Source organism: Nanorana parkeri, unplaced genomic scaffold, assembly GCF_000935625.1.
Source record: "Nanorana parkeri isolate BGI_ZX_2015 unplaced genomic scaffold, ASM93562v1 scaffold1449, whole genome shotgun sequence".
NCBI classification, from domain to species: Eukaryota; Metazoa; Chordata; class Amphibia; order Anura; family Dicroglossidae; genus Nanorana; species Nanorana parkeri.
The window spans coordinates 221,763-242,643 of record NW_017307717.1 but is presented as its reverse complement, the minus strand read 5'-3'; the positions used below and the strand labels follow the sequence as shown (position 1 = coordinate 242,643).

The following is a 20,881-nucleotide window of genomic DNA, read 5'->3' as shown; positions in this document are numbered from 1 at the left end:
ATATTTTGCAAAAGTTGTGCAACTAAAGCCTCTGTTTTTTACGCATGTTGTGAGACAGTGAAAATGTGTAAGGCCTGGTTCACATATGGGTGGCCTGGGACCGCCCATACATGCACGGTTGCTTGCCGCAGTTGCCGCGCAGCCACATTGATTTTAATGGGGTCATATCCACGTGGCAACCACAGCAAAAAGGCTCATGCACCTTTTTGTGCAATGAGTGACCCGTGATTTTTTGCGTCCGCATTTGAGCGCGCTTGCACCCACAGAAATGCGGCGCAAAACCATGTGGATTGCTGAAGGGTTTGCGTTTGTGTAAGCGACCACGCCCAACGCTGTGCGATCTTGGATTGCTCAGATGTCACACGGGCCTAAGTGTTGCCAGGAATTCTCTCTGTCACTTGAGTGAGTCAGCTTCCCAGCGTCTGTCACTTTGAGATGTCAGCGAGGGTGGAGCTTAGTGTGAAGCCGCGACATCACATCCTCACATTCAGATCCACCCTCACTGTCGATTAAGTGACATTACTGCTTTGGCACCCAATTTAATAGTGAAGGAGGGAGGGGTCTGCTGAAGGGAGAAGGACAGAAGAGCCGAGCTGAGCTGCTGCTGATTGAATTTGTACTTGAAGCAAATAAATGAATATAATTAATTTGGTTTAGGAAGGCAGCCATTTGCTGACTTTTTATTTTTTTTTATTTTGCATTCTGGAAAAAAAAATATATATTATAATATAATGGGAGGGGGCGCAAAATTTTGTTCTGCCCCAGGCGAGCATAACCCTGGTTATGCCACTGTGAGGTAATACATGTTTAACCGTGAATTAATTTTTGGAGTTAATTTGCTCTTGAGAGGTATGAAGTAATACATCTCCCTGCTCTAATTCTTGGACTATACTTGATAAACTCTTGAATATCTACTGTATGGAGTACACAGACATTATTATTATTATTATTATACACGATTTATATAGCGCCAACAGTTTGCACAGTGCTTTGAAATCAAACTTTATGTGAAGATTAAATAAAACCTTCCTCTTACATGCGTTGTCTTGTATCCTTATTGTATCTGAATGAACTACCGCTAAACTAGGAATCAACCAGCTATAAAATCATACCTCCTGAGTAAAATCCCTATCAGGTATAGACCCAACAACCTGCTTACATGTGTTGCAGATGTAGAACCCGAGAGGGAGCAGGGGCAGATGCGTATAGGTTCACTTTAAAAGAGAACCATGACAAAACACCTTTTAGGCCATAGTTCTCTTTAGTGTCATAGGAGAACACTATATGCTGACAGCGCAGAGCAGGGCTGTAGCTACCATGGGGCGAGTGAGGCACTCGCCTCAGGCGCAGCTGAGAGGGGGCACAGCCAGGGCCGGCCTGGCTGCACCCCCTCGCCCCTGTTGCCATGTCGTGCACAGGGCGCTATTGGCAACAGGGGTGCCAGGTGGCCAACACAGCCGCGGCTTGGCAGGGAGAAGAGGAGCGGCACAGGCTCCAGCTTCTCCTCGGATCTCTACTGCACTCCCCCACCTGTATGGGCAGAGGCGCATGCATGCCGCCATCCTGGAGGCGGGGCACATGATGTCACATACCACACACATCTATTGGGGGGGCCCAATTTTCTGTTCTTGCCTCGGGCGCAAAAAGAGCTAGCTACGGCTCTGGCACAGAGCCATGCTGAATGATCTGATTGGCAGCTGGCTTTGCCTCTTTAGAGCCAGAGCCAACTGTGCAGTCCCCTCCTTGTCTGTCCCTTCAGTCAGCGCTGAAGGAATGTGGGGGTCTTACCAGCCTGGGTATACCCCACAGAGCACTGGTGAGACCCCTCAGAGCTCTGGTGAGATCCCACAGAGCCCTGGTGAGACTCCACAGAGCCCTGGTGAGACCAGGGCTCTGTAGGGTCTAACCAGCACAAGGGTTCTGTAGGGTCTCACCAGGGCAATGTGGGGTCTCACCAGCCTGGTCAGAGCCCTGTAGAGACCCCACAGAGCCCTGGTCAATCCATGGCAATGTAGGGTCTCACCAGCACCAGGGCTCCGAAGGGTCTCACCAGCCTGGTAAGACCCCTCAAAGCCCTTGTGAGACCCCACGGAGCCCTAGTGAGACCCCTCAGAGCTCTGGGTAAAGCAGGGCTCTGTAGGGTTTCACCAGGGCTATGTGGGGTCTCACCAGGGCTATGTGGGGTCTCACCAGGGTGATCTGGGGGTCTCACCAGCCCCCAGGGATCTTTAGGGTCTCACCAAGGCTCTCTGGGGTCTCCCTATGGCTCTGAGGCACCAAGGTAGCAGGGCTCTGTGGGGTCTCACCAGGGCCCTGTGGGGTCTAACCAGCCTTGTTAGACCCACACAGAGCCCTGGTGAGACCCCACAGAGGGCTCTCTAGGATCTCAACAGGGCTGTCAAAAGGGCTCTATGTAGTGAGTGTTACCTGTTACCAGGGCTGCATGGTCCGCATCTCACACTGATGCTTTGCGGGCAGGGACCAGGTCTCACCATCCTGTGAAGGTCGCATCTCGCAGGCAGGAGTGGATGGGATCGTGCAAGACCAGCTCATTCCCGGCGACATCTGCCTCTGATGATAAACTCCGCCCTCCACGCCAGATAGAGATCCTCGTGCGGTGGATGGGAGGGGTGAGGTCTCGTCTCATTGGCTGGTGGATGGAGCTCCAGCAGACCAGACGAGTGGATTGACCGAGAAAACGGATGAGCTCTCAGCCCTGTCGCTGTGCTCATAATGTTACCTGGCTTGCAGGTAATGTGCCGACCGGGCAAATTAGGCGGCCGCGAGGCCCTCGGGAGCGTGAGGCCTAAGGCTAATTTGCCTAATTAGAGAGCCGCCTCTGCTTCCCATTCTTATAATATTCTTACTTCCTAGCATCAGAATGGACTCATCAATACTATGACCCCACCATGGCTGTCTTTCTTTTACCCTATTTGATTACCTTATTTTTGTATCCTTATCTGATCCCCGCTCCCATTTGGTTTTTCGAGAGCAGCACCCACAGTCTCTTCACCCTCCACTCCAGCGGTCGGAGGCCCACAGATGTCATCACATCTAAACAGGGTCCATTGCCCTGCTTTATACATGAGGATGCCAAGGGAGAGTCCACAAGCTGGAGTAAAGAAGTGACTAATTGAACTCTGACTGCCAGGGGAGCAGGGATCAGGTAAGTAAAAGACCTTTTCTTCGAACAAAATTAAGCCGCACTGTTAAAATATTGTCCTGCTACTAGTCCAGTCACTGTCATGGAGATTTTGGTCTGTCGTTGTTATTTTCGGAGTTACTGATAACTGAGAAACAAGACTGTGCAAATATTGGCAGACAGTCAACAACAGATTTTGCAACGTATGGGGAACTCAGAGCGGTGGGGCATAGTTCAACGCTTCCCCTACAGAACATTGGTGACATAAGACAAACTTCCTTCCATCTAAAAAAGAAATTTTACAACCGGGGGAAATGCTGTTTAAACTCTTCTACACAAATAACACCAATAAACAATGACCATTTCACTACTTGTTTACCAGGCTTGACAAATGTTGAGGTCATTCTAAACCCTGGCCTGGAGGAAACAGAGCTATTGGCATAAATCTTTTCACTTCCTGTCTGATATGAGGAGGGAAATCCACTTCAAATGGATGGGATAGTTTTCTCCAGCCCAATACTATCTATTTTGTGAAAAACAAAAGTGAAAACTCCTCTAAGCACTATCTACTGTATATCTATAATAGCCACCTCATATACACCAGTAGTTTTAGGAAAAGCCCACATACTTATAGATAAAATGTGTATGTTCATGGTATCTCTACGTCTGACTACCAGCCATGTGTGCATAAATGTGAACTTTTGTTTTGGTGTAGAAGTATCTGCTCAGCATTTCACAGATTGCTCAGCATAACTCAGTTGAAAAGCTGAGTTAACCTCTAGCTTTTTATATATTGGACCAAAGAATCAAAATCTTTTCACCTAAATTCCCAGTTCCACCAACTTCACTCCAGTCATGCTGAGCCTCTGGTGATAGTACGTTCAGTAGTTTGTAATGGGGTTTTAGCCCCTTTAAGGGGAGTCCTGCTCCATGGGTCTAGGCAACTAGGATAACGGTCTGATATAGAGTTTGGGGAGAAGCACACATCTTTTTTATCATTTACTTTTTTCATTTTAGACTGGGGGTGCTTTGAGATTTTGCATACCTTTAAAGGGTGCAGCAACTGAAAAAAAAAAGGTTGAGAAATGCTGGTGTAGGGGACAGATAAACTATCAGACAAGCATCTATTCATCCAGCAATGTCCCACCTCAAAATATTCTAGCTCAATCTGAATACATTTTTATTAATGGTACATCAGTCTGTACAAGTCACACAACAGTTCTGAGAAAGACAGTTAGCTATCCTATTAGTCAATGTCCCACCACACACCAGACCGGAATCCCAAAAAGTTCATGAAATGAGTGCTGGTATGACTAGCGAATGGCATTGTATAAATCCAAGTATTACAGAAGTCACCCGCCCTCCAAGGTTCACTATGTAAATGCCTTCATTCAGACATTAAATAACATGACAACACTAGTGGACAGCAGGTAGCTATCCTAGACTCAGGTTCATGAGTGAGCAATTAAACATCATATTAAACAGTATGGTTACACAATTAGCAGGTTATCCACACAAAGCATACAAATAAACCCTATAGAACACCATAAAGGGCCATTCATGTTTTATATACTTTTCCAAATAATTTAGCTATGATTCCCTAGTAATGATAGGCAAGTCATAAAGTTTCTGCTTGAAACAGAGCAGTCCCAAATCTAAACCCACATAATATCTCATTCCATCAATATGTATCTTCCAGCATCCTGTTGAATGTATATACTGTACACAGGTAGCGCTTACCTACACTTCTAGTTTCCTCAGCAATTGGAGGTGTTCCTATGCTTTCCCTACATCACAGGTCACATCATACAGAGCCACATGGTAAAGGAAAATCCAGAATCATGTCCCCTCATAATGTTCCTAACCTGGAGCTGATTGGCTGATCTGGATAAGCACTTGCTTTTTCTTTCTTTCTTTCTTTCTTTCTCTCTCTCTCCCTATGTTGCACGGTTTACTATAGATTATGTCAAGCTACTGGATTAGCCAAGTGTCATATGTAGTCAGACAAGCAATGCACCTAGTGTAAAATATGTAATAGTGGCAGAACAGGAATAAACTTGGGGCATGCAATTTAATAAATGATTTGGAAAGGTGTTGCGCTCCAAGAACAATTGCTGTCACCACCTTGTAAAGTCAGTCACTTTTGTTTAGAAAAAACTACATGTAGAGTACATTTTCCTAGACAGAGAAGGTATGAAACTAGATACAGTCCCAAAACCAATGTTACCTGAATATCCCTTCACAGTTCCCCATCTCAGTCATAATAGGACAATACCGATACACATATATGACGAACTTATAACCACACAATAGGCAGAGTGGTAGACTTGGAGCCCCAAGTCTGCCACTTGGGGCTCCAAGTGCTTAATCTGGCAGAGATTCTGCCACTTCCCCAGAAATGCATTACACTGAAAGACAGACCAACACAAAACCACCAGTTCTTGTTTTGTGAAGAAGAGGAACTTGGCTATTAGTTTCTTCATGAGCTGTCAAAAGACATACTTTCCGGAATATTGTCTTGTGTGTGACTTTCAATTGATTTGATAGCTAAATAATAGACAGACAGATACGATAGATAGATAGATAGATAGATAGATAGATAGATAGATAGATAGATAGATAGATAGATAGATAGATAGATAGATAGATAGATAGATAGATAGATAGATAGATACCACTTACCATTTCTTGAGGTGCTTTTACTTTTTTTTGTTGAACCCTTTTCATTGGAATGCCTGAAAATAGAAGAGTTTTATTTGGTACTAAACTGCATAAATACATTTGGGCTATTTAGAGACAACTTGCCAACTGAGGACGCAAAGAAGATTGTGGTTGGTACACACAAATGACATAAAACAGCATAACCCTTATTAATTTATATTCTTTTTTTTGTTTCATACATTTAGGAAGGTTTACATATTACAGAGCAGTATACAGAACCGATGGAACCATTCCCAGAAGTTCCTGCCCTGGACAATTTTTACAATGAAATGCATGGATCCAGGGATATAATGGCTTATCCATGGAAAGTGTACTAACAAGAAAAATTTGCGTTGTTTTTAACTGACATTTTTGAAGTGTACAGCTTACTGTTAGAATACACATTATTATATCTGTAGCAATAACTCCTGCAGTATACATTTTCGGTCACTAGATGGCAGTGTTTATAAGTTCTGTTATATATCTATGGTAGATACTCTGTTGTATTAAATAAGGTAGAGAATAAAGCTGTTTTAGCCAAGCCATGAGCAGCATGCATATCAGACTGTGTGCTTGTGTTTCTCTGTGAGGCTGTGCAAGAAGTTCCGACACTTACAATGAAACAAGGGTTCTGATGACTGCTACAGGGAAGATAAAACCTTCCTGTAAAAACACTTTTCATATATATGTACCCTATAGTGTTTCTAGTGAGATCTGGACCTGGTGCTGCATGGTTAAAGTGACACTATACTGTGGTGTTAAATCTTAAAAATGCTTTCAAGTACCTTAACTATAAACAAAAATGTTTTCTTATTTGTGTATCACACCGGCTGTAGATCCAAGCTCGCTCTCGTGATGAACTGGTGGACTACAATCTCACGTTTAGTTTACTAATTTGTATTAAGTTTGTTGTCCATGACAGGAGCGAGCTTGGAGCGGTGACTACTTTACAACACACACAGAGACCCTGGGGAACAAAATTAGCCCCCCTCCAGAAGGAAGGACAGTGTCAGCACTAATTCAGAGATGATTTGAGGATCTACAGCCGAGTGATACACAAATAAGATACATTTTTCAGTCTCCCTCAACCCCAGTCTGCCACACTCAGGTCCCCCACAACAGAACTCTGTCCTGATTGTTCTTCCAGACCTGGAGTGGGGAGTAATCCAAAGCCCATAGACTAACAAAAGGCCTTAGAAACGAACATTTTCAGAAAGAAAAATCAGCAATGGCAACTTTAATACTTCCTCACTATGAATTCCCTTTAAATGTCATGAGATTTAATTCCTCAGTGAACTCTTGCATTGAGTTTGCGTAACTGTCAAGCGATTTAAAGAAGAAAGATAAAGTGACGTCCAGTACAGTGCACATTTTAGGACAAGCTTCCTTCTCCTCCATACATTGTCTCCAGAACATACTCCTCCTCCTTCAAAACTTTGTCTGTCTTCCGACATTCTTTAGTCATTTCTCCTCTTCTCATGTTAAATGTTGTTCTCCTCACATATCCTGTTCATGCGTCCTTTTTAAATAGGTCATGTGTGGTTTGTCCTGCTCACCAGAGTCAACAGTTGCTTGTCCTGTTCACATGATTCAAGGTGCTGCTTGTTGTCATTACATGGGTCAGTCCTCCTTGCATATATCACATAGGTTGGGTGTGGACTGTCCTCTTTACCTACCCTACTAATAAGGACTAAGTAATATGAGGATGAGTGACTGGAGATTGAAGGAACCCAAACATAGTTTTGAAAGAAGAGGAGTATGTTCTGGAGGAAATGCTAGAAGGTGAGGGACATATCATGCATACTGTAGCCCCAGAACTGAATATTCTGTACCTAATGGAATAGGTAACGTTGGAGGATGTGAATGCCAATAAATTTCTGCTAGTTTCAATGAACATTCAAGAAAACACTACAAATTGTTTCTGAAATGTTTGCAAGATATGAAATGGTTCAAGTGGGGAGGAAACTGGGACCTTATTAGAGAACTATGGGGTAATCTCTTAAATCCCATAGTTCTCTTAAGGGTCACGGAAGGACACAGTCTAACGTCCTACCGTGAGCCAAAGATTAGTATATAGTGAGCCTTTGCTCACTATATACCAAGATCGCTGCAGCGGGGACAGATCCCGACAATGCTGTCGAGATCCACCTAGCTGGCTGATTGACAGCGGGCTCTGCCTATCTAGAGGCAGAGCCAGCTGTGCCCACCCCCTCCCGGTCCGTTTCTCCACTCAGTGCTGGAAGATTGGAGCAGGGAAGGGGGGAGCCCTGCGGGAGATGATCGGAAAGTGAGCGAGCACCGATGTGTGACAGTTTCATTGTAACAGGCAGGGGTGTATCTACTGCAAGGCAAACTAGTCATTTGCCTAGGGCGGCACTTTCCAGGGGGGCACCAAAAAATGCTGTCCCCAAACCAGTTAGGTAAGAAAAAAATAAAAAATATATATATATTTTATACAATATTCATAAATTACTGCCAGTACTCCTGGACCTTGTGCTTCTTTGACTGGGAGACCAACTTGTCCACTAATGCTGCCTATTGCTACATATATGCCGGCTGAAGCTCTTTCCACTTCCTGGTCACCGTGCTGGGCAATGTATTGGTGTGTGTGACTTTCGTCCGGTTGCATTGGCAGTTCGTGCGCCGGACCTCCCTGGGAAACCAGCACCCAAATCTCTTACTTCAGGCAGCGGAGGAGCTTCCGCAAGACCCCAGGGCTGAGATCCAAATAGTCATCATGCTCATCGCCACCTCCGTGGTGGTGAGTCCGAGGAAGTGCAGCCTATAAGCTCCGTGCAGGGTTATGTCTCTAGAGTGGGGCAAGCTACAGAGCCCAGCGGCCAAGGCAGAAGATGGGTAACTGCAGAAATAGACAGCCCAGCATATGAAGGCAGAAGATCGGTGTTGCAGCTGCAGAACTAGAGACTAGTACAGCATGGCAGGGCAGGAGAGAACGTTTTTTGTAGCTACAGAACTAGGGAGCCCATCAAGCCAGGAATGGAGAAGGTGGCTATTGCAAAGGTCGAACTAGAGCGTCCCGCTACGTTGATAGCGCAATCTGTCAAAACCGCGCGCAATGTATCCTGCGACTGACAGGTTATTCAAAATGTAATAAACAGGAAGGGGTGGGACTAATTTAGATTAGGGATGGGAGGGCGCTCGGGTTTAGTCTTGCCTAGGGCAGCACAAAACCAAAATACACCACTGGTAACAGGTCAACTCGAACTATGAGGTTGAGTGAAAATCCCTCACCTCATAGTTATCTTTTAAGAGGATGGTTTGTGTAATAGCTTTAAAGATGACCTACACCCAGTGATGTCATTACTGCATCTCTGTGCTTCTCTATTCAGTGTAGACAGATTATGGCTGGTAAGAGTGGCCAGCAGGGTGCTGCATATACAGTAGCTTCCTGAAAACACAACAACACCCTGCCTCATTACTCCTCAGGAACTCTCAGCCCTGATGCAAGCAGAGGGCTTGGTCTTGGAAGCACATATGCAAATATCAAAATGTCTTGATGGGTGGATGTCGCTCTAGGGAAGTGGGTGTTACTGCATATGGTTGCAGAACCCTCTAGGTGACACCCCACATATGAATCTGAGCCTCCATGAGTGAAAAAAGTGGGTGGACCAGGGACAGTTAGCCTAGAGAGGAAAGAGCTAGATGATACTGCACGTCCTCCAGCCAGGAAATGAGGCAGACTTTCTCTGACTTGCTCTAGCTTCGAATGCACATAGTGAGAAGCTCACAGTGTGCAATTAAATCAGAGGAAGCTGGAGTTCAGCTTTAAACAATTATCAGATTTAGTTGAAACACCACTTGAAGGATATCTCACCAGTACCCTTTCAGATGAGGTTTCCTTTTTTAGTGTACATCAACTTGTACTGTACCACCAATGGGTACCAAATTCCAGTAAGCAACATCTGCTCATCTGAGTAAGCTGTAATGTCATTTATGTAGAAAATGAAGGGCATCTATTACGGTATTTAATATTATATTTTGTCTAATAGACTTACTTTTTACGCCGTTTTTGTATAACAAAAAGGTACACTAGCGCACAAACAAGGACCAGTAGTAAGATGACTGATGCAATGACAACTCCAACGATTAGTCCAATATTATTATTAGTAGTATCCTGTGGAGTTTCTTCTAAAAAAAAAAAAGAGCATATGGTAAAGGTCAGTTTTATTATATACCATGTATATACATATCTGTTTTTTATAAACAAATGCAGAAATTGAAACATGGAACACATTAGCGGATATGGACAACAGTCTCCCTAAAGCACCCATTTTTAGAACTCATCCTTGCTGTGTACTGAGCCCATTATCATGTGCATTGTCTGTTTGTAAAGGGTCATAGATCCTCAAACTGGGAGAGCAACAAAAGCACTCTCCATAGGTCACTGACCATGTTTGAGAGTTTCTGTGAGGCTAAAGTTAGCCATACACCGGTCGAGTTTCAGCCTCCTGACTAAGCTAAAATTTGATCATTGTGTGGTCCAATCAGTACCCCTCCATTCTACTAAAGTGAATTTTCAGTCAACTTTGGTCGAAGGAGCCGGCCTGAAAATCTGCGGCCGAACTATGACGACAGTCAACCAGCTGCAGTAACTGTTCTGGTATTCTGATTGCACCACTGTCGGAATACAATAGTCCAATTCCCTCCATCCAGTCTAAAGCTGGCCATACACCTTGTACAGTACAGTACCAGTGTACAGTTTAAGAGATGCAGGTAAATATCAGGCTGCTCCTTAAGCTGGCCATACACCTATAGATTATCTGCAGACTTTCTATGGTCAGATGGAAAAAGTGCAATGGATTCCTCCATCTAAGCTAAACTGTGTGGATGGAGGAATCTCCCACTGGGCCAAGCTTCAGTATCTTGCTAGACAGCCCCACTGGCTCTTAAAATACCTGAGTAATGCCTGCATCCAATCAGATTGTTCAGGTATTTTGACAGCCAGTGGGGCCGACTAGCAAGATACTGAAGTGTGTCCCAGTGGGAGATTCCTCCATCCACACAGTTTAGCGTAGATGGAGGAATCTGTCCCACTTTTTCCATCTGATCATAGAAAATCTGCCGATAATCTATTGGTGTATGCAGTGGCGTCACAAGGCGGGTGCAGGGGGTGCGGCCTGCACTTGGGTGCCACCATTGTTGGGGTGACACCAAAATGACTGACAGTCATTTTGGTGTCACCCCCTATGAAAAGTCGGGCACTCAGTAACAGACCGATAGCCCGGCAGTGTCAGGAGAGAGGAGGGCACCCGACAGCATACCTCATCCCGCTGGGTTAAAGTCCCCTCTTCTCTCTGTCGGCATCCATCACAAAGATGGCTGCCGGGAAGGCGTCAATAAGATGATCGCGCTGGGGTGTCACCCGGTCTCGCTCCGGGTGTCACCCAGCCTCACGACGCACCTGGGTTTATGGCCAGCTTTACAGGGAGTTTTTTTCTTGTTCAGCCTGTGGGATTGAAACATAAAAAAATAGAAATGTATGGGCAGCCTAAGTCAAGAATAATTATGATGTAATTGAACAACAGGTATTTGTGTTAAAAATAGGAATTGTGCAAATTACTAGATTTAAATAACTTTACCTCTTATTTGTAACAGGAGAGCATTTACCTAAACCTGAAAACAATTGTGTCCATTGCCTCTAAAATACTCCACTGACTAATAGAAGGAGATGTGACTACACGTAGAAACCAAAATTCAATCCTTGAATGCCCTAGAAAGTTATGTACAAAAGTGTGCACAGCAACCAATCAAATGCCTTGTTTTACTAGCCTCGAGAATAAAAGATGAGACCTGTTTTGTCACCATGGTCAAGCTCTCCAGTTTAGTAGAGCGCTGTTTTCCTAATTTTGTTATGAGAGTTCCCAAATGTTTTTGTTACTATGCACTTGGAAAAGGTGGGGTGGCATTAGGAGCCAATCAGGCTGTGCTGCATGCACATGTACCGCCAAGAAACATGCTCAGAGAGCAGAGTGAGTATGGGGATAAACTCATCAGGTTGATGCTGCTCCTTCAATGTCTAATCAGAAGCCTGAGGCTACAGTATATTGTTGATCAAGCTGTGCTGCTGCATTGGAAATCGTGAGGCTCCTTGTGCTTTTTGGCAGTGGTGCCTGAATCGCAAGAATGGCTGCACTGAATTACAATTCTTTTGTCAGATAAAACAGTTCCTATATACATACAGACATGGCCTAAAATATTGGCCCCCCTCTGCATTTCTGTCAGATAATGCACCACTTTGCGCAGGCAATTGTTGCAATTACAAATGTTTAGGCATTTTCATGGTTATTTGTTTTGTTTGTATTGGTACGACACAAAAAAGTGGAGAAAAAAAAGCCAAATCTGACACATTCCACAAAAAAACTCTAAAAATGGACTGGACAAAATTATTGGCACCCTCAATTAATATTTGGTAGCACACCCCTTGGAAAAAATAACTGAAATCCATCACTTCCTGTAACCATCAATGAGTTTCTTACACCTCTCTACAGGAATTTTGGACCACTCTTCTTTCGCCAACTGCTCCAGGTCTCTTAGATTGAAAGGGTTCCTTTTCTAACAGCTGTTTTGAGATCTCTCCACAGGTGCTCTATGGGATTCAGATCTGGACTCATTGCTGGCCAGTCCAGTACTCTCCAGCGCTTTGTCTGAAACCATTTCTGGGTGGTTTTTAATGTGTGCTGTGGGTCATTGTCCTGCTGTAACGGTGACCCAACTTTCTGACACTGAGCCATACATTGCTCCCCAGAATTCTTTGGTAGTCTTCATGTAGGCGGGTTCCACTCTTGGGGTATTACGTGTGTGTTCCCTTTGGGTTGGCTGGGTAACCCCGTGCATGCATCTCGAAAACCAGACACCCCACGGTCAGGTGCCACGGCCTTGGCCTCGTGCAAACACTCCCACACGTGTAGTACTGCGTACACAGGGCCTCATGGCTTCAACCGCCTCTGCGGTCTTCAGCGCTTCCTCCCCCTTAGGGAGAAAGGCCACCATGAACGGCACCCTGTGTCAGGCATAGCCCCATTGCGCACCTACCCTCCTCAGGTTGTTACAGCCGCGATACAGTCCAACATCACACTCCGGTAGAACCCCACCTTCTCAGAGGTTGGAGGGAGAAGAACCAGTCCACACAGATAGTCTTTTTGTTGGTTTTACTTGAAGGTATAAACAGAACAAAGTATACGATCAGCCACCCCCGTGTGGGATGACGGCACAATTCTTGTTACTTGCTTGGTGTTACAATTTAGAGAGAGAGAGAGGTACATCAGCCCAAGTGCAGCCCAGAGTCCACGACTTACTTCGGCCATAGGCCCACTAGCAAATATCGTCAGTCTTCTAGCACTTCACTATTCTCCGGAATCCCATCCATTGCCAGTCCTAGCACGGTGGGTTTCCCCCTGTGGGGAAACTAGGGAATCTTTGTAGCTCTACATAGTCCTAGGCCTGGTCCTGTCCTTCCCATGGACCAGCCTATGTTCAAGAAATCAGTCTCCCTCCGGAGACTCTGCAGACAGTCCTAGACTTCTGCTCTCCTGTAATCTCTGCCTACTTTCCCCTCTCGGGCGCCCCCTATAAATCAACTCTCCTGGGACACAGAGTCTTCCCAGGCCAGAGCTGCATCTATCTCCAGGGCCCCATGGGGGCATCTAGTGGCCGTTGGCCATACTGCACCTACCTACATTCAGATTTCATAATGCCATGCACATAGTCAAGACATCCAGTGCCTGAAGCAGCAATTCAACCCCAATACATGAGTGAACCTCCTCCATGTTTGACTGTAGGGACTGGATTTTTTTCTTTAAAGGCCTCAATTCTTTTTCTGAAAACAGTACCAAAAGGTACCAAAAAACTGTCTTTTTTGTTTCATCAAAAAGCTTTTCATTTTGTGTCATATCAATACAAACAAAAGAAATAAACACGAGAATCCCTAGACATTTCTAACAGCAATCATTTTCTACAGAAAGTGGTGCATTATCTGACAGGAAAGCAGGGGTGCCAATATTTTTGGCCATGACTGTATTATTACTGTGTATTTAACTGTTTCTTAGAGGCAAGTTTTAAAGGAAAACTATGGGGTAAGTGTTTTCCCCCATAGTTCTCCTAAGGGTCATGGGAGGACACAAACTAGCGTCCTCCCGTGACCCAAAGCTCAGTATACCGCAGGATACAGCTTGCGGCATACTGAGGCCGCCACACCCGGGACGGATCCCAATATTACTGTAAGATCCACCCAGCTGCGTAACAGCTGGCTCTGCCGATCTAGAGGCAGAGCAAGCTGTACCCGCCCCTTCCACTGTCCTTTCCGCCAGTCAGCGCTGGAGGATCGGAGCGGGGAGGGGGGAGAATCCCTGCAGGGAGCCGTGAGTGGCAGTCACGGCTCTCTGAAGGGACATGATCGAGAAGTGAGCGAGCGACGATATGTGTTCGCTCACTTTCCAATCTATTGAGCCGACGTTTGACAGTTTCATTGTTACACGTCGGCTCGAACTATGATGTTGAGTGAAAACCACCTCATAGTTCTCCTTTAATGTCGGTTAGTTTGTGTCCCTATGTCAGAACTTGCTTTTGCAACTATTCAAAAGTCTGTCCATATGCCTGCATACTTTGGATTTCATTGCCTTACATGGTATAGCATACACTATACAGAAAACTGAGGTAGGATTCACTTTGGAGTTCAGTGACCTTTACTACAAACACACTCAACCTTTTATATTTAAATGGCTGAGGAATTCCCGTGTGAATCATTATAACCTTCTAATTTGCAGAATGGCTACCTTGTCCACATTTAATGGACTCTTCAGTAAATGAATATACATTTTAATAGGGTAAATGTGTCATCTTATATTTCCTATCATTGTTCATTTTCCTGCCTGAGGTTCGTATAGTGTACAAGTGTTGCTGGCATGAGACTGGAAATCAAGAGGAGTCCATGTTGTAGCATTTCCTGAGTACCGATAAGGATTTGGCAGGGGAAATGAGATGCAAAACACAGATATTTACTGGTATGGGTTGGAGAACAGATGTAGAAGGCTCTAAAATGTGTGAATGATGCCGGTCACGTTTAAAGAAGTTGAGGTACATGCAGACACTTATATCAGCTAGGCTGCATTCACCACAGCCTCAATTGACCATGGACCACAGAAGTTTACTGTCACCATAGTAAGTGCACATCAGAAGGGATGACCACAAAGGGAGTGGGTGAAAACTCCCCAGAGGGACAGGCATAGACAGCAACAAAAAGTTCTAAACTTGACTTGGCTAAAATGTTTTTATGTTATTTTACTGATGTATGTGTCTACATTGGAGAGATTTTATTCACTCCCTATCCTGTTGACCAGAGTGGAAGTGAAGGAGAATAATTAGTGATGCTGCCCATAACAACAGTCATATGTTTTCACTTACTATTCTTTCTATGGAAAATTATGGACAATGTGCTTGCTAGGAGCAATAGAACTCCATGGGAAAGATCCTGCCTCACTTCGTAGATTAGTGACCCCACAGGAAATTAGTGGAAATCTTTAACAGGGACACAGGTAGTGACACTACACAACAGAGTTTCTTAGCATTTCCATCCAAAAGCAAATTCCAAGCAATTTGTTAAATACACATTTAAAGCCTTTTATGGGAGCTGTTTTACCTGACAAAGGACTAGTATTTATGTCTATTCATTCCAGAGATGTACAGCCCTGCCACAAAGCATTTCATTCCCATAAGGCAAGTGTGCCTACTGGTACTCACTTGCCCCCAGGACTTAGACCATGTACTGTGGCTATAAATGTCACAGGTAGACCCGGGTGCAGAGCAGTAGTACTGACTGGTTACAAGATACAAGACAGAGACAGAAAACAAGATACAAGACAGGAACAGGATTCAAGATAGGACTTGGATACAAGATATACAGTGGTAGGATAAAGGCTTGTGCAGACCCAGAGCCCTGGCCCTGCGATGCTTCAATAGAGTGCCACTAACCAATCCCAAGGATGAGGGTGTATGGTCAGGCTCATTAGCCCACAGCTGATTGAGAGGTGCTGAGGGTGTATGGTCAGGCAATTAGCCCACAGCTGATGGAGAGGTGCTGAGGGTGTATGGTCAGGCAATTAGCCCACAGCTGATGGAGAGGTGCTGAGGGTGTATGGTCAGGCAATTAGCCCACAGCTGATGGAGAGGTGCTGAGGGTGTATGGTCAGGCTCATTAGCCCACAGCTGGTTGCAACAGGCATAGGAGCATTAAGGTGCCCATACACCTTGCGATTATCGTACGATAATCGTGGGAAATCCCGCTGAGGGGTTATCGGAAGCCCGCCCCTCAGCGGGGTGGGCTTTCAATGATCGCAAGTACGATCTGCCTGTCCAAGATGGGCAGATCGTATGAGCTTTTAATTAGCTTACAACCATCGGAAAACAAAAGTCTTGCGATGGTTGTAAGGTGTATGGGCACCTTTAGACATGCTCCCAACACTGTGATTGGATAGTAAAGAAAATGCAGCAGTCTAATGACTCAGTACTCTGCTTTCTTCTCCTGTTAGCATGTTCCTTATTAACACATGTGAATGCGGAATAGCCTGATTGGACCTAGTGTTGACCCTACCTTGCCGTTTGTGGGTGCTGTTGAGCAAACAAGAGTCTGATATAAAGTCAAATTGAAGCATTTACACCAGGGACATTTTAAAATAATTGTAGTAACCCTTTATGAACAGATAACTACATTAAACTGACGTTTTTACTATCTGCATGAAAGTCAGCTTTAAAAAAAACAATTGGCAGAATTTCTACAAAAAGGAAGGGATGAATTAAAATTGTTTTGTCACATGGTATACAATATATCTGGTGATGACAAAACCTTCTTTTCAGATAGGAATAGTATTACAGATAAATCCATAATTGAACCAAACAACTATATAGATGAATATGCTGTGTTTTTTCAGGAAGACCTTTACAAGTGGAAAAAAAACTGAGGCTGCAAAATCTACAAGCTATTGTCAAGTTCCACTGATCAATTATACAAAATCAAACGTCCAGATTTAACAAGAACGGTGTGTGAGAATGAGTCCTCACAGGTCATCATTGAGTCACCAACAAACACACAAATTCTAACAAGTTAAGTTTTAAAATAGATTGAAGCTGGTCTTTTTCATGCTGGATACATCAAGCCATTAAAATAGTTAAAGCGACACTAAACTCTTCAGTCAAGTGATAACACAAATAAGATACATTGTTGTAAATTGTTGTTAATAGTTAAGGTGCTGGAATGCATTTTTTAGTATTTAACACCTGAGTTTAGTGTCACTTTAAGCACTCTGTGAAAATGTTATACCTGTAACATCCCCCTTCCCAGCATGCCTACTGCAGTAGCAATGGCCATATCCCTTATAGTTTAATAATTGCTGCAAGGACATGCTACAACAACAGTGTGTTAAAGTGTATGCATTGCTAGAACCTTTATTTTAGGTTTTGGATAGAGTAGGGAAGAATTAGAACCCGTGTCAATTCTTTTTACATTGTCACAGAGACAGAAAGCTTTGGGAAATCCAAAAGCTTACAGTTTGTATCGGAAAAAGAGGAGATTATATTTTTTCCAATGGGGGATACCTTTTCCGGTGACAGCTGCCTAAAGCAGACCATACACTGTTCTAATTTTTTTTTGTTTAATGTTCAGCCCATGGGCTGAAAGAAAAAATAGAACAGATTCCTCCACCAACGCATACAAACGTTGATCAAGAAATCCCCACTGTTTCTTTTGCCGGCAGCAGCTGTCAGAATACCCGAATAGAGCTGGCAGCTCATTGGCTGCCGACTCTGTTCATTCAGAAATATTCTGAACTGCCCTTTCGATCAGCTAATTGACGGAGGCTGGCCGAAAGGGTGCCGACAGCTGCACCCACTGTGCGAATCATGTCTGGTTACTGAAGAGCCAGCTGAAATTTGCGTAATGTTCAGTTTAAGTTTTTAGAGATTTCATCTTACTTCTTCTTGCATCTCCAGAACAGGAAAAAAAATTAAACCTCCTCAACAGAGTGCCGACAGATAACCTGATCAGTGTTTTTATAGTAAATTTCCACTTTTGCACCCAAAATGGGAGAACACGTTTGCTATATTTATTACATGCTCTCATTCACAAAGCATAACCAAAATAGAAAAAATGCTGCTTACATACTACTTGCTCTTTCTGGAAATATTTTGTTTCTCTAAACTAAATTTTCCTCTGGTGGGGAGGTTAATGGCTGTTTTAAATCAGTGACATGCGGTACCTTCGCTTCGTGGTGAGGCATTCCTCAGCCATGCCCCCAGCATGCTGAAGCCCCGCCCACATCCCGGCGAAGCCCCAGCTAGTGTGAAGGAGGAAGGGATGAGACAGGGAGGAGCCACCCTGTCCCTCACTTGCTCGTCACTGCTGAGGCATCGAGATCGATGGCCTCAGTGTTTTTTTTTTTTCTTTGCCATTGGTCCAAACCATCCACAGAGCTCAAGCCTCTAACAAAAAGAGTAAAGGCTGTGAAAGCTCTTGGCTCACTAGTTAGGTTACACAAGTAGTGGGGAAGCCTGCTGCTGTGTAACCTAACTACCTGTCAAATGCCGGGTGCAGCTCCATCCATGACATGTTATACAGCGGGGAGGCTTTCACTGCTGTGTAACCTGCTAGAAACCGATCTGAATGGAGAAAAAGCTGTCAGCTTCAGACTTGAAGCTGACAGCTTTTTCCTCCATAATACTAGGTGAGGCTCTGCCCCACCTGCCTCCCCTGACCACACGTCTCTGGTCTTAATTACCATATTGGGGCTGTGCTGGAAGATCTCATTATCAGTTGTAAACTAGATTTGTACACTGTATGTCCTGATAAAGACTTAACAATCTAGAAGCATTGTATATTAATGAGAGGAAGCTTAGACTGTCGCTAGTCTTTCTATGGGGACAGACAGAGCTGCCTGTCACTTTGAAAATGTAGAGAGAATCATGCAGTCTGCAGTCTTCGCCGCAGAAACATCTAAAAGGCAACAAAACATAAAGTACATTATTTTTCTTTATGCTGTGTAAATGGGAACACATACCAAATATATAGAGGGGTTTTTCTCAAATCCACCTGCAAAAGTGAAAATACACTTTAACCCTTCCCTACTCTATCCAAAGCGCAAATTAAACGTTTTGGCTATACATACCCTTTAACTTATAAGCATATGAAAATGGAAATAAATATGTAAAATAAATTACCCAATTTATTATTTTTATTATTGTAAACGATTAATTATAATTTGTTCTGCCCACCAGCCCAAGTTTATGTGCAATACTTCTGAAAACTCTTGTAAATAAGAAACCCACCAAACCTGTATGTTCTACAGTTTCTATTGTCTCCAAAAATCTATAAGCTGCTCATTGTAACAGTACTTATCTTGGTATTTCTTACTTAGAGGGAACACAACTATTTCTTATTAAGGGGTTAATGAAGGGCAAAAGTCAAGTGTATATAAATCCAAAACATTTTAAATTATTATTTTGGAAGTAGTGGGGAAGGTTAAAACCCCTGTAAAATATTTATTTTTTTGGGGGGGAGGGGGGGGTTTGTTTATTTTTTTGTTGTGTCCCCTTGGGGATATTTTTATTCACTTCTTATCCCAAGTCACAAGATATGGAGAGGTTGTTTCTCTAAAGTAACAGAAATTCCCTCCAAATCGTCACCACAACCAATGTTCTCATTGAAAGATATCCCATCTTTCCTGTTCTAGGCATAACTCAAAATGTTCTGTTTTACCTCCCTTTCACTTCCAATGATAATGGTGGGGGTCATGGTATTACACACCTGATAGAGACTCTAACCCTTCCCCATCCTATCCAAAGAGAAAAAAAATGTTTATCATTCATTTTAAGTTGGCAAACCTACAGAGCATTAATATTTGTTTGCAGGAAGCACAGATCTTGCACGTAATCTGTGTAGCTGCCTTGGGAAACAAGCGTAGCTCTTTCTTCAGAAGCTTTTTATGCAAGCTTCTTCTTCGCATTAAAGTTTCACAACACCCTGGAAAACATGTTCATGCACTTACCAATAGTTGCATTCACATATGTAGAATGTGTGGCAGTAAGCTTCGTTACCGAGTTAGTCGCCACACATGTGTAAGTCCCCTCATCCTTCATTTGATCTACTTGCAGCGGATTTGGCTTATCCTTTATATCTGTCCCATTTCGTTTCCAATGGTAAGTGGACGGTGGGACAGAATTAGCAGAACATTCTAAAGAAACTGAAGAAGCTGAAATTATGCGGACGTTGATATTCACGTTTTCTGGGCCATCTGCAATAACAGAAGACTCTGGCATGAGAATAACGGGACTGAAGAAGGAAAAATGGTGAAGAAAAATACTGAATTACAGTAATAGAAAAATACATGTTATACTGATCAAGGGGTGATAACACAGTCACATGGGTCTATTAACCATAAGAAGCACTTATCACCAAACGCAAAGGCTTGCTAGCTTGCTGGAAAATCACTAATTTCCCTTTGAAATTGCTGGTTGACTTTTGAGTCACAGGTCTGAGAGAAGCATGAAGCACAGGAAAGTTAGAAAAAAGTTGGAATTACGTATCGCTCTGCTTGTTCTGGGTTAATGATGATGCATACAGCCAGGGCCGGATTTCTCACAAGGCCAACCAAGGCCTGGCCTCCGGGCAGCAAGGAGTAGAGGGGACATGGGTGTGGAATTCCTATCCCCCGATGGCCGGGACATGCAGTCCTGGGCACTGGGCAGGCAGTTGTTTTCTACATTTAGCCCTGCTTTGGGCAAGCAGAGCTAAATGAACAGCCACTTGTTTTGTACAAGTGATTTTGGTGATGTCATCAAGATTGCTTGCATGTAGCCTGCAGGTCTGCCATTCTCCATTGGGGGAAGGTTTGGCGGGTAGGGGGGCGCATTGAGGAACCTGGCCTTGAGGCAGCAGAGTGAGTAAATCTGGCCCTGCATACAGTATTAAATCAAAATCATTAGCACCACTACCAGACAATTAAGAATGATTATTTTGCACTGTTTATTATTGTG

The 20,881-nt window shown here is 43.9% G+C and overlaps 1 protein-coding gene across 1 annotated transcript in view; it reads right to left on the bottom strand.

Moving 5' to 3' along the window:
- The window catches only part of LOC108798318 (carcinoembryonic antigen-related cell adhesion molecule 1-like), a 57,161-nt gene that overhangs the window by 16,578 nt on the left and 19,702 nt on the right, over positions 1-20,881 (bottom strand). Inside the window, exon 3 of the mRNA XM_018570057.1 lies at positions 19,894-20,139. Within this exon, the coding sequence (XP_018425559.1) occupies positions 19,894-20,139 (246 nt within the window). The remainder of the gene's footprint in view (positions 1-19,893; positions 20,140-20,881) is intronic.